Source organism: Thermobia domestica, chromosome 13 (assembly GCF_964235325.1).
Source record: "Thermobia domestica chromosome 13, izTheDome1.hap1.1, whole genome shotgun sequence".
NCBI classification, from domain to species: Eukaryota; Metazoa; Arthropoda; class Insecta; order Zygentoma; family Lepismatidae; genus Thermobia; species Thermobia domestica.
In genome coordinates this window covers 18,137,856-18,151,382 of record NC_137466.1, presented here as the reverse complement: position 1 = coordinate 18,151,382, position 13,527 = coordinate 18,137,856, and the positions used below count along the sequence as shown (strand labels likewise).

Here is a 13,527-nt window from a genome sequence, read left to right as displayed (position 1 = left end):
TCTTTCATTTCGCAACAGCTTTCAAACGATGTGCTACTTAACCCTCTTTGTCATTTATAACTTTTGAGTTGGACCTCATCTGGAACCTGCGGTGGACCCTGAGACAAACTTTTTTTATCACAAAAAAAATATGTCCTTGAAAATGATGGGGTACGTATTCTTCGAGTTTTCCGTTTCCGAACAAATGAGCCGGTTCAAACTATTCTGTCAGCTAGTTGCTTTTACATTACAAAAATGTTCTAACTCACGATATCCGGACCAGTGGCACGTATAATTCTGAGATTTGTCTAGTTGTAACTCAACTCAACATCAAATGTAAACACAATTGTCTAGCTCGGATCTCAGCGGAGCCAGTTCGTGACCTTCCCTTGTAAGAAGAATGACATTAAATATTCAGATGTGGTACGCGGTTATCTTCTCACTTCCTGTATCTATATTTAAACAGTTCGAGAAGTGAGTTACAAAATGCCATTCTTACCTGTAACCAGGAATACCTGCGGGATTTTTTCCAAGAGGAGGGTGGGAACAAAGACTGAACACACACCTTGAGGCACATACTATTTCATGTAAACCATTATTATTGCCGCACACTGCATAATTTTTATAGTTACAGTAAATATATTTAATGCTGTAGTGGTGACTAAGGAAATCTAATGTGTTGGTATTTCGAAGAACAGAACACCTTTCGAAAAGTATATCAGCGATTATGTACTTTTTTAGGCGGCTATGCACATCTTATTTTCCAGATGTTTCTGAACAATGACTCACTCTTCCAAGAGGACAATGATCTAATTGGCATGGAGTTGTTCAGGCATTGTTTTAGGAACATCTGAATTAACGACAACATTTCTCCTAGCCTACTCACTGCTCAGAGTTAAATATTATTGAGCAGAGGTATCAGTTCAGGAAATATCTGAATCCAGAACAAATATTCTTCTTCATCCTCGCAGAGGAAACTGAGTTCTCAACTGTATGAGAAATGGTACAATTTGAATATGTCAACCATTCATGGTTTATATGAATCCATTTCATGACAAACCAGGGCTGCTCTACAGGCTAACAATGGTCCAATGCATACTGAGCAGGTGTGTATCTATGGAGCTCGGAGAGGAATAAGGTTTGCTAGATGGATGGATGTTGATATAGATAATACAGATAAATGAAGAGAATGAAAACCATCAAAAGATCAAAATGGGACTTTCGATAACAAGTTGTTGAACCATGTTAAGCCTGCAGCGCAGCTTTTATTTATTGCGGAATGGGACACATAGCTCGTAAAATGTTTCCATATATATAAGCAGCGCTCAGACGACCAGTAACGATGGGGCAGGAAAGTGCCGAATTTGTGTATCTAATACTAACAATATACGATGAACATAGTCAGGCCGGAAAACTGAGCACGCCAGGATGTTTTTGAACTTCGCTATGATATTTTTTTAAAAAAATCAATCGTGAGCATTATGTCTACCTCTGTGTTTTCGTGCTTTTTCATCGTGGAAAATTGCATTGTTTTAGAGAACGACGATTGTAGTGTAGGATTCACATATTCGACTAAAATTACACATAATGACTGGTAATATCTCGTACTTGAAAGTAAACCAAAAAATAGCAAAATACCATAAAATTGCGACTCAAACTAGCACATTATCACCGTCCCTTTAACAGTAGGAGTCAGGGGCGCACATGCTATGCAAGAACTCGGCTTGTTATTGGAACCCAAATGAAAATTAAATCTTAAATTCAACTATAATTAGGAATTTTAAAGTAAAGGAAATATATAATCATGAAAGGGGATGAATTGATGAAATGAGAATGTTGTGATGACCTGAAGAACCCGAAAAAGATCATGACATTCTACATCATGAACTGCAATCTACCCAAGCACCCTACTACCAAGAACGAACGGTCTCCACTGAATCACAATGCTTCCTTTCAAAACAAGAAGAAAGATAAAATATTGGATCACATTATTCTTTTTCTATCATCAGCAGTCAGGGTGCGCCCACGTGAGGGCTACACACACACACAAAGCTTGGTATCTCGACACATAGGCTATTTGTACACTTTGTTAATGAAACTATATTTGTTTAGCCTAAAGATGTTGATACACTTACACTTCAATAGTTTCTCTTTCCCTACAAAACAATCTAGTTCTATCATTTTTGCTCAGAATATAAGTACTAATATTTAACAATTGCTTATAATTTTTTCGGGTGTAGAATACAGCGGTTTAGTACCACTTAGACGTAGTGTCTGGTAGTTTTGGACCCCACCCAAGAAAAAATTCTGGGTGCGTGCCTGGTGGCGGTTGATGTTTACAGTCTCGGCGTTACCGTTGCTCAACTACTGCGTTGTTAGCCTTACTCACCGGTCAGAAGTATGAAATTGCAATCCTACCGCGGTTGTTATGCTCTTCTCATCGGACTATCATTATAGAAAATAGTCGTTCCACCTGCTGATACAACTGTAAAGTCAGTTGTGCAGCATTAGTTTTTCGTTTCTTAGTGACAATCCACTGTAATTAATGCGATTCCTTTACCTTAGACTTTACGTCCACTTTCTTCTTTCCCAATGATATCTTATCACGTAAAAGCAGGGAATTCGTGTTACTATTCGCAGTGGTGCCCCCCTCATGCCCATGACGCACCCCCCTCAATTGTTTATCCGTAGGTGTTCTTCCATGAAAAAAAAATCTTTTCGATTAATTTTTACACCCCCTCAAACATATTTATATAGATTTTTAACCCCCCCAAATATTTCAATAACGCAGTTTGCGTCATAGCCCCCCCTTGTGGGCACCCCTGCTATTCGGTTCAAAATCTTTTGTCGTCGCGAATTCTGTCGAGGAGTTTGAAGCTTAAAATATACAAAACGATAATCATGCCTGTTGTTCTGTATGGTTGCGAAACATGGGCACTTACTCTGAGGGAAGAACATATACTGAAAGTATATGAGAACAAGACCCTGAGACGAATATTCGGAGCCAAGAGGAACGGGAATGGGGAATGGCGGAAACTTCATAACAAGGAACTACATAATTTATATGGTTTACCCAACATTGTTAGGGTCGTCAAGTCTAGGAGGCTTAGGTGGGCGGGTCATACCTTAGACGTTGCTGTTTTTGTTGATAAGCCTTATGAACTGACAGTCTTGGAAACTCTTGCTCTAAGGAACCGCAAACACACAATTTGCTATCTTTGAAAATCGGGGAGATTTCTCATTTTGAACCACCACTGTCATGCCAGTTCTAAATAAGAGGTTCAACCCACGAATCCATACTGCACCGTTTCGTGTACTTTTCATCTACTTTTCACTACTATACAAGGTAGCATTAACACAAGGCACTATCATTGCACGTTTACTGTTCTTAACTCACAAAGATTAAGGGTTGGCATTAGAAGTCACATACTTTCGGTTTGTTTTAGATTGTTCCATCGCTCATTTTTTAGTCAAGACACCGCAAACTAAATACGACAAAATAATCAAACATTTGTAGCTATATGGTTTCTAAATTATTGTTTGATCATTTTTGTTAAGTTGTTGAATACTCTTCTTACTAATTATGATGTTTTTACTAATCATTCGAGGTTTGGACGCAACGAGACTGCAAAATGTTGCTATTATCAGCCTCTTGATAAAAGTTTTGCACTTCATTTTGTTTTTATGTTAATTGCAACTAAAATTTCCCGTTCGTTAATATAATGACCGTCATTTAAGTTTAAAGTTAAGGTAATGACATCCACTGGTAATTTTTACATTTATTTATATTTTATAAACATCTTAATAACTTTCGCAAATTGTGTGTCTCATATTAAATAAATCAACTAGCATAGCGAATCAAGAATCAGTAGTAAATTTTGGAGTAGACAAATTATATTAGGTTGTATAATTATTAAATAATAAATACGCATAACTATACATATAAAAGTAACGAATGAAAATACTATGTTTATACCTACCTTTGATGCATTCTTCTGCGGCGTGTGCAGCACATCCAAGTAACAGGACTAGCATTTGAAAAGAAGAGAAAGTAAAAGAGTATAAGCATCTTAAAGGAGTTAAAACCAGAATAAATCTTTGCACTTGACTTAAAACCAGGATAACATCTTGCACTTGAAATGTGAAAATGAAATCAAATGATATTTCCTTTTATGTTCCTCGATTATGCCCCTTAAGCTTAAGAAGACGCATGATTAATGAAAGTGAGTATGAAAGAATTGGTAGAATGAATATGAGAAGAAACGGGAGAACACATGGACCGAATCTTACCTACCACAGTCACAGGAGCTGGGATTGAACCAGTGATCCCTCTTTCCAATAATGAAGGGTTACTATTGAGTCTACCTGTTCTTGTAACCTTTTATGTTTGGACTGAAGATGTGTAGAATTGTCTTGTAACCAACAGAGAAAGTGGCTGTATTTTTTCAGAATACTAATTGCGATACTAAATGAAATTACTAATCACCTGTTTTTCCTATTACAGAGTTTCCGTTACAACAGACTAGTCACACAATAGTAATAATCTACCACATTGATTCATTCATCTCCATATATTCAAGTGATAACTAAATTTAAATATTCATGTTTGAACACATGTGAGGAAATTCGCTTGTTTTCCAAGGAATGCAATAATTCACGTCCATCTAGACAGCCTCCCGCTCTCCTACTTCTGTTAAATTTCACCAAAATAATCTGAATCTTAGTGCTTCATTTCTGCGGGCAAAATATTCGCTATCCCCCGCCCCAACTTCAGCCAGGCCCTCTACATTTTTGGGATGGATACCGACCTGCTTCGGCCTACTTTGCTCCATACCTCATAAAAATTGTCCTAATGGAACCATACGAGAGCGCACAGTGGGGCCAAGGCGGACAAAATGGAATGTCATGAAAGTGACAATTTGGGCGATAATCTATACGTTTTCTATAGTAAATGAACCGAGGAATCCGGTTGTGAAAATGATTTTGCAATTAGCAAATTGTATTTAAAACGTAACAATCTTGAATTTGTTGAGTTTACGTAGGTTTATTGAGAGGTAAAATACAGTTTTGCTTTATGGAAAAAATAGCTGCCCTAACGTGAGTGATGTGAATAGAGGCAAACACGCGACAAACAATTGGTTCGCCAAAAAAAGAAAAAAAGAAAGAAAAAAGAAAAAGTTAAATAGGCGGGGTAATTTGAGCAAAATAGTTAATTTTGCAACTAATTGCACACATGTCAAGGCTTATATAAAAAAGCTCCGCTGAACTCCGCTCTAATTAAAACGTTTTCATGAAACTACTGTAGTAAACTACTTTCTCTGTAAATTGCATCACAATATGCCGTAAAATGTAGCCATAGTACCGTTGTAAGCTGGCTGACTGCGTTAAGAAAACCCAGTTCCCGTGGAGCAACATAATAGGAAGTATAAATAGGGTCGTGTGCAGCGAGTACTATAAAGTAAATTGGCTGTCATGAAGTTTCTATTCAGTAGTTACTGTAGTTGTTTCAGTGAGAGTGTGCGCTCTTTCCGCATAATGGAAGAAGTAGTAAAATATGCCGAACTTTGTGAAGTGCTACTTACAGGCGGATCAGTGGAGTGTTTTATTCGCGAATGGTATCAGGCATGCATGAAGATAAACTTTCTCGAATTTGTGATGAAATATAGAAAATATTTTTGCCGCATTGTGTACAAAAACTAAAATTAGTTAATCACAGTAAAACATATTTTCGCAAGAAGTATCGCAAGTGGATGAATGGTGAATTTGTGATTAGTTTCTCCAGTGATGATGCTCATTCGCCGAAGTCTTCCAATCCTGTTGGAAGGCCTAAAAAGTGCTTTGAAGAATGTTGTGAGAGAAGATCAAGATCTAAAAGCATCATATTCCCAAAGCGTAATAGATGCTGCTGCTTCGTCGCATTCAGGAAACACATCGAAAAGTTTCAGTGCTGATTTTGCATTATCAATCTTTACACAGGCTAAGTTTTCCAAATATCAATACGAGGTAATCAGAGCTGCCACAAAAGAGAAAGGGTTCAGTACTTTCCCCAGCTATAAAAAAAATCCAGAGCGCAAAGAAAGATTGTCACCCTAATGATATCAAAATTACCGAGATCTCCTCAGAAGTCCCGCTCCAAAGTTTACTTAACCATATAGCCGAAAGGATCCTAAAAACAATAAATGAAAAAAAATAGAAAAGTTGAACTGTCAGGCACTGACAATGCATACAAAATGGGGCTTTGATGGCTCGTCTGGCCAGAACGAGTTCTCTCAACGGTTTGGGAGTGAATGTGACGCGAGATCAGATGCTAATTTATTTATGACTTTTATTGTGCCTTACAAATGACCCTACATTGGAATGAAGATAAATCAATTTGAATCAATCCTCGACCTTCCTCGACGCGACACTGTCGATCACTTAGGTATCAATTCATAAAAGAGACACCCGAAATAATAAAAACTGAGAAATTGAGGGTTGAAAGGGAATCAAGAACTTGCAAGAAACACGATTGAATATAGGACCCAACTGTATCACTGTAAAACATGTTTTACATTTGACAATGTTGGACGGAAAAGTTTTATTCGCGAAACATATTAGTGAGACATCTGCAGCAAATAACTGCTTCATTTGTGGGGCTCGCTCATCGGAGATGAACGACTTATCGAAACTTGAACTGAAGCAATCTAATGAAAAAGGACTGAAGCTTGGAATTTCACCTCTTCATGCTCGAATCTAGTTCATGGAATATGTACTACATCTAAGCTACAATCAACAATTCAAATCGTGGAGGACTACGTAAGATACTCTCCCAATCAAAGAAGCTACAAAGAAACGCATCCAACAACGATTCATGAATGAGCTCGGGATTAAAGTTAATGTCGTAAAACTGGGTTATGGTTCGACGAATACCGGAAATACGGTGTACCTCCAGGATATTCTTCCAACATTTTTCTCTAACAGCAGAGATTACACACATACACGAAAACTTGATTCGCCGGCTTGGTATAATACTGGAGGTAATTAACAGTCACTTTGCAATTGATTCGGATAAATTTAGATTGTACACAGCGGAAACGGCTAAATTAGCTATACAGTTATACCTGTGGTACTATATGCCTTCCACAGTGCACAAAGTATTGATACATGGGGCCGAAATAATACAAGCTGCAGCTCTGCCTATCGGGTTACTTTCAGAGGAAGCGCAAGAAACGCTTCATAAAGATTATAAGGATTATAGGCTTCACCACACTAGAAAATGTCTCCGCACAGCCACCAATGAAGATGCGTTACATAAAATCCTCGAGCCTTCAGACCCATACATAACTTTCCTGAGGCCCGAGGTAAAGAAGAAACATCTTCCTCTAAGTACTGAAGCTACAGGATTATTCATTTAGATTTTCTTTGAAAAGCACTTGTCTTTTCAGTTCCTCCTGTAAATTATTTCTAAAGTGTGTTATACATATAAGAAGAATATATTTTTTTTACACCGTTGTTAATAGAATGAACAGCCTTTTCCCGACATGAATAAAGCAAGTTGTTTTCTCACTTTCAAAGTATACAAAAATCGTTTATGAAGACTGCAATCTATGTTTTGTAATTTCCAAGTCACGGACTTATCAAAACACCGATATAAATGTACAGTTTCTTTGTATTATAATTAAAATATAGAATAACACAATATTGTGTTTAGCACACTTTTTTGTATATGCTATTTCTCTACGATTTACTTATTCTACAATATTATACAGAGTCGGGCTTCCTCAAATTCTACTTTTTTTTTCTTTTTTTTAAAGATATTTCCGACTAGCATCATCCACTGTATGCATCAGAAGTTCACACAGCTCAATTTAATATTCTGTTTTCGAAGATATCTCTCGAAATCTTAAGTACAGTTAGTCGTAACGTTTCGGAAATGGTTACACCATCACAACATACAAGGGAGCACACCATCGTGTGTTCCTTCTACCATTACACTATTATCGAGAATTTTGTCCGTAAAACAGGTGTTAGATCCCACTGTGGGGCGGGGTGAAAAGTTCTCGGCCTGACCCAGAGATGGCACTCCAATCAGCAAAATTTTATTGTTCTTGCCTGGGGGCCCTTTTCAGCTGTTCGTATAACAAGTGTCAACTTTTTCTCGCTAGTAGTTTGTGTGCAGGCATTGTTGCAGTTAGACGTATTGCGTGTTAGTTGTGAAAATGGATAAACTTGAATATAGTGCGGTAATCAAATTTTTCGGTTTGGATAGAGTAACCCCTACGGAAATTCATCCGAAGTTGACAATAGTTTTCGGGGATTTTGCTCCTTGCATGTCAACCGCTAAAAGGTGGGCAGCTCAATTTAAACGTGGTCGCGCATCCCTCGAAGATGACCGAAGGAAGGCCGAAAACCGCAACCACACCGGAAACAATCGAAAGGAAAAAGTTCATGATATCGTATTGGACGACAGGCGAGTGAAGGTGAGTGAGATAGCTAAGAGTGTTGGGATATCGGAGGAACAGGTGCGAAACATCTTCACAAAGAACTAGGGATGCGAAAGTTCTGCGCAAGAGGGTGCCGCATTTGCTGACTGCCGACCGAAAGCAAATGCGAAATCGATTTTCGCAGCAATCTTTGGACCAATTCAAAAGGGATCCGACCGATTTTGTGCGGCGATTTGTGACAATGGATGAGACATGGGTTCACCACTACACGCCAGAAATGAAACACCAGTCCAAGCAGTGGGTGGAAGCCGGTGGTGCAGCACCGAAGAAACCGAAGACGATCGTATCGGCCGGAATGTTCATGGCCAGTGTGTTTTAGGGTACGAAAGGGATCCTGTTAATTGATTATCTTGCAAAAGGGAGAACAATTACAGGCGAATGTTACTCCAACCTTCTTGACTGGTTGGATGCCAAAATTCGCAAGAAGAGGCCTGGCTTGAAGAAGAAGAAAATCATCTTTCACCAGGACAACGCACCTGTGCACAAGGTTGAGCTGGCAATGGGAAAACTGTGGGATTTGTGGTACGATTTGCTCGGCCATCCCCCATATTCTCCTGATTAGGCACCATCGGACTTCTATTTGTTCCCAAACTTGAAGAAATTTCTTGCTGGGAAGCGCTTCACATCGAATGAAAAAGTTGAAAGGGTCGTGGATGACTATTTTCACAACCTTCCATATTCTCACTTCCGGGAAGGAATACAGATGTTGGAGAAACGCTGGCCCAAGTGTATTGAAATTAAGGGAGATTATGTCGAAAAATAAAATCATTTTTGAACTGAAATTCGTAGTCTTTCATTGTCAGGCTGAGAACTTTTCACCTCACCCTCGTATGTGCAGAATTTACTCTCGGTGGGAGTGTGGAGAGCATATACCTCCATGTAATGTCATAGTTGTTCCATTGGGACAAATTTTATGGATTATACCACCTTGTCCCTGTTATACGTGAAATTAAATGTTTGATAAGTTAATAATAATAATAATAATAATAATAATAATATTATTATTATTATTATTATTATTATTATTATTATTATTATTATTATTATTATTATTATTATTATTATTATTATTATTATGCTTTTAATTCCAGGCCTAAGAACTATAGATACAGCAAGTTGGTTCCAATTATACCAGTCACTCTATGTTAGACCCAAGAACCAAACCGTGATATTTACATATGGGGAAAGAAAAAAATAAAAACTATTTTACTTTTCAGTGCGTCTGGAGAGTAAATTTTGTAAGTTTTGTTTCATTTCGACACATTTTTGAGTATGTCCCCTGTCCCACTTTATATATATAAAGAAAATTTTTAAAATTATATACGCCAAAGAACTGTTAAACCTAAGAGTTCGGTTCTAATCGCTCAAGTCCTTCTAGGCTAAACCAAGAACCGGAACCTAACCGAAACAATTTTGGCGCAAATTTGTGGGGTTGGGTTCCTGGCTTCCAAAACAGATACATCAAAATCTCACACTTCCTTTTATACACAAGCAAGAATTTGTCGTGCACAAACAATGCACTAACGATTGAAAACATTTTGGCGACAATCGGCAATGGTGGGAGGGCTGACACCTAAATTAGATATACCAATATCTCACACTTAGTTCGACCCTGCGCAGCATAGCGTTCTCTCGGTTGAAAAGGTGTAATAACTTTTTCAGCCTATCCATCCCGAGTGAAGTCTTCCTGGATTTTCCTCATTCATATCAGACAATTGCCAGGATAATACCTAGCATAATGATCCCAGTCATTTCCTTCCTTTCCCAATCTTTTTTCCTTCCCATTCCTTGGCCAGGTGATCTCCGACGGTCCAAACCACACACACTTCCATCAGTGAATAAATGAAACTTTTGCGTACACAGACGTGCACAAACGAAGTACTAATGATTGAAACCATTTTGACGACAGTCGGCGGGAATAGGTGGGCTGCTGTTTGGACAGCATCCCAGATTAATTTTTGAATATCTTAAAATTATGTTGTGCAGATATGCCAGTTTCCCATGCACAAACGTGCGCAAACGTCAGAGGTTATTTTTGGTGAAATTCGGAAGAGGTCGGGCTGTCTCAATTGACAGCAGTAACTCACCTTTAGCTGAAGTCAGACACTATGTCTGGTTTGCAATAGTTAGAAAACGAAAAAACTTTCTAAGCATATATTTCCCCTTAAGACATGCCATTCTTAAATATTGTGTTATTTTCAGCTGATAGTGCAAGAAGAATATTTGTACAAAATTTCAACGTTCCACACACCTTATAGTTTCTGACATCTGGCAAACGAAAAAAAAAAACACACATTCAAGCCTTCTATCCCTCTTAGAAAAAGCAAATCAGAAAGTCTCACCTTATTTGTAACCTAATGATCCAAGGAGACCACTTTTACAAAATTTGAAGATTCTACGTCGAATAGTTTCGGAAATCTGGCAACGGCAAATATATACACTTTTTTAATTTTGCCAGTCTATCGTTCAAGGGAACATTTTCACAAAATTTCGAAGTTCTCTGGTTAATGATTTAGATGGTTTAGTAATTCTATTGATAAGTGCATACTTGAGTCAAACAGTGGATTTAATCTTTTATTTCAAGCAACGTTAAAAAAAACTAGTGAATTTCCAAAACGCAGGGAAAAATCCGTTCTCATTTATGTGCAGCAACTCATTATTTACAGTTTAATCAATATAGTTTAACTTCATGGGGGTAAAGGTGGGTTGCATATTCATAAGAAATTGAAGTCTATTTCGGTACTCTTGGCTTTGTCATTATTCAAATTATCTCCAAAAGAAAGAAAGAAAGATATAACATTTAAAGGTTTGTTTCATCCGAACTACGCTGCATGTGTTCAACTGCTTCATTCATGGTCGATTGCTCATTGTAGTATGCAGCGCTCGAACTGAGAAATGTATAATGAAACCTGATGTAATGTACTTATAAAATGTTTTATGTTGCAGACTTTTCGAAGGTCTCTGTAAACAACAGTGATGAGACGAAATTATTCAGAGACCAATTATAAACAAATTGATGGTGATATTTGGTTTTAGTGTCCCTTTCAGCAGCCAGGATATATCAGAGTAGACCTACAGCTTAACGTTGGATTTGAACCACGGAATCGAATCGCCAGGAATCGATCCCTGGTTTCCAACACCAAAACTGAAAACATAAAGTAGAAATAAAAAGAGTGAGAAGAAATTTCGCATGGGCTTCATTTGCTACCCCACATAATAATTTTGAGGGACAAATATAAAAGATCATCCAAGTACTCAATTTAATGCTTGGCTTCATTTCTTGTTTTCAAACACATTAGTGTTAACTGTGTATTTAATTTAAAAAGAAATACACCAGTCCTATAGTTGCTTTACTAGTACTGGCACTTCAAATTTTTGAGCCATGCCAATGAGGGTATGTTGACTTCAGAGAGGAGCTATCATTACGCTCTGATTATTCTTTTATGTCAATCGATCTACATTTAGAACTCGAATTCTGAAACTTATTCTTGGGAAAGAGCGAAGTACATAAAGACTAAAAGTACATATTCATCAAAATTGTCAAATAATAATTAAGTGTATTATTTAAAAAGTTAACTGAAAAAATATTTTTAAATATCAAATTAACTTATGTACTTCATGTGTTTTTATTTATTTATTTACAATGTCTTTGCAGTAGAGGAATATAGTAACCCTATTATTACTCTATAGTTGTTGCCTGAAAGAATGACAACCGGTAAGTTCTTAGCTGATAGTAGAACAATAACATTGACACCGAGATAGTCTTAAGACCCTGACTGCTCTTCTTCTTCATTTGCTCAAAAAATATATTAATGTAAAAGATCCGGTGCAAGATATATTTAGATTATTTTACATTCAAGCATATAGAGTCTAGTGGAAATTGCTCCTAATGGCATACTGAACCCTCCCTTATATACACGAAACCCTGGAAACTGATCATTCTGCTTGTCAATATAGGCGTAACATTTCTGTCAAATAGTGTTCTTGAATGAAAAATGTCCATTTAGGGTTAAGAAATTAAAAGAAAGAAATAGTTAATACAGACAATACAACATGCTCACCACTTTTCACTGGAAGTTATCTTTACATGATTACAACACTTATTTCAATATTTTCTGTAACTGTTTATTGTTTTGTAAGTAACATAATTGTTATTAATTTTCAGATACTTGTTTCTAAAATTTTTACTATACAGTAATCTTTCCAATGAGTTTATAAAACTAATGTGCCGAACTAATTTGAAACCAATTTTATATTTTGTTAAATCTAATGGGTAATTTTTCACATGATACATGGAGTGTTAAATTCTCTACATTCTACATTTCATATAGATATAAGAATGATATATAGATATCTTACCTAATATGATTGGTCCCAAGAGATTCATATAACTGTTGTTACCTAACATCTTGAGGACAGTTCACTTCATCTATCAATGCACAACAGACCATTGAAAATTATTTCTCACACTTCTAAATATTGTGGTCGTTTTAGGTTCACTGTTGTAGTTGTGGCACTATGAGGAGACACTGAACTTACTATTTGTCATTTGGTTTGGCGTCAAAACTCGAATACGGCAGAGAGGAAGAGGGAGAGATGAAGGTGGAATAGAAGAGAAATTACAAGATAAAAATTACTACCTAGAAGAAAGTGGATCTCCGGGCTGATGGGATTTATAAAAAGGGATGTAAGCTGCGTATTTTTGGTATTGCCTACTAGCCTCTGGGTTTTGGACATCATTCAAGAAGTCCACTACAACAACAGACATGGTTAATTCTAACTGACGGGCGAATGTGTTCCTTTTCCGTAAAGATTCATCTGGGCTACACAGCAGGCAACCGCTCTGATCTTCCTTTTTTTTTATCACTCCACTACTATTCCTTTTTCTGTTTCCATCTTTTTATTTTCATTGCACGCATACACTCACCTGTCACATGTGTGGAAAAGCTAACAGATGTAAAAGGATTAATCAACCCATTGAAAATTTTCATAATAGAATTAAAATGAAATGAAATAAAATCTTTAAGTTTTACGTCCCACGTTTATGCCGGTTAGGCTAAAGGAG

The 13,527-nt window shown here is 37.1% G+C and overlaps 1 protein-coding gene across 1 annotated transcript in view; it reads right to left on the bottom strand.

The window, feature by feature from the left end:
• Positions 1–13,254, bottom strand: part of LOC145668034 (UPAR/Ly6 domain-containing protein qvr-like) — a 28,555-nt gene extending 15,301 nt beyond the window's left edge. Inside the window, exons 1-2 of the mRNA XM_081735503.1 lie at positions 12,822–13,254; positions 3,960–4,007 (exon numbers count right to left, since the gene is read on the bottom strand). Coding sequence (XP_081591629.1) covers positions 3,960–4,007; positions 12,822–12,870 — 97 coding nt within the window. The 5' untranslated portion in view covers positions 12,871–13,254. The remainder of the gene's footprint in view (positions 1–3,959; positions 4,008–12,821) is intronic.
• Positions 13,255–13,527: the final 273 nt, after the last annotated feature.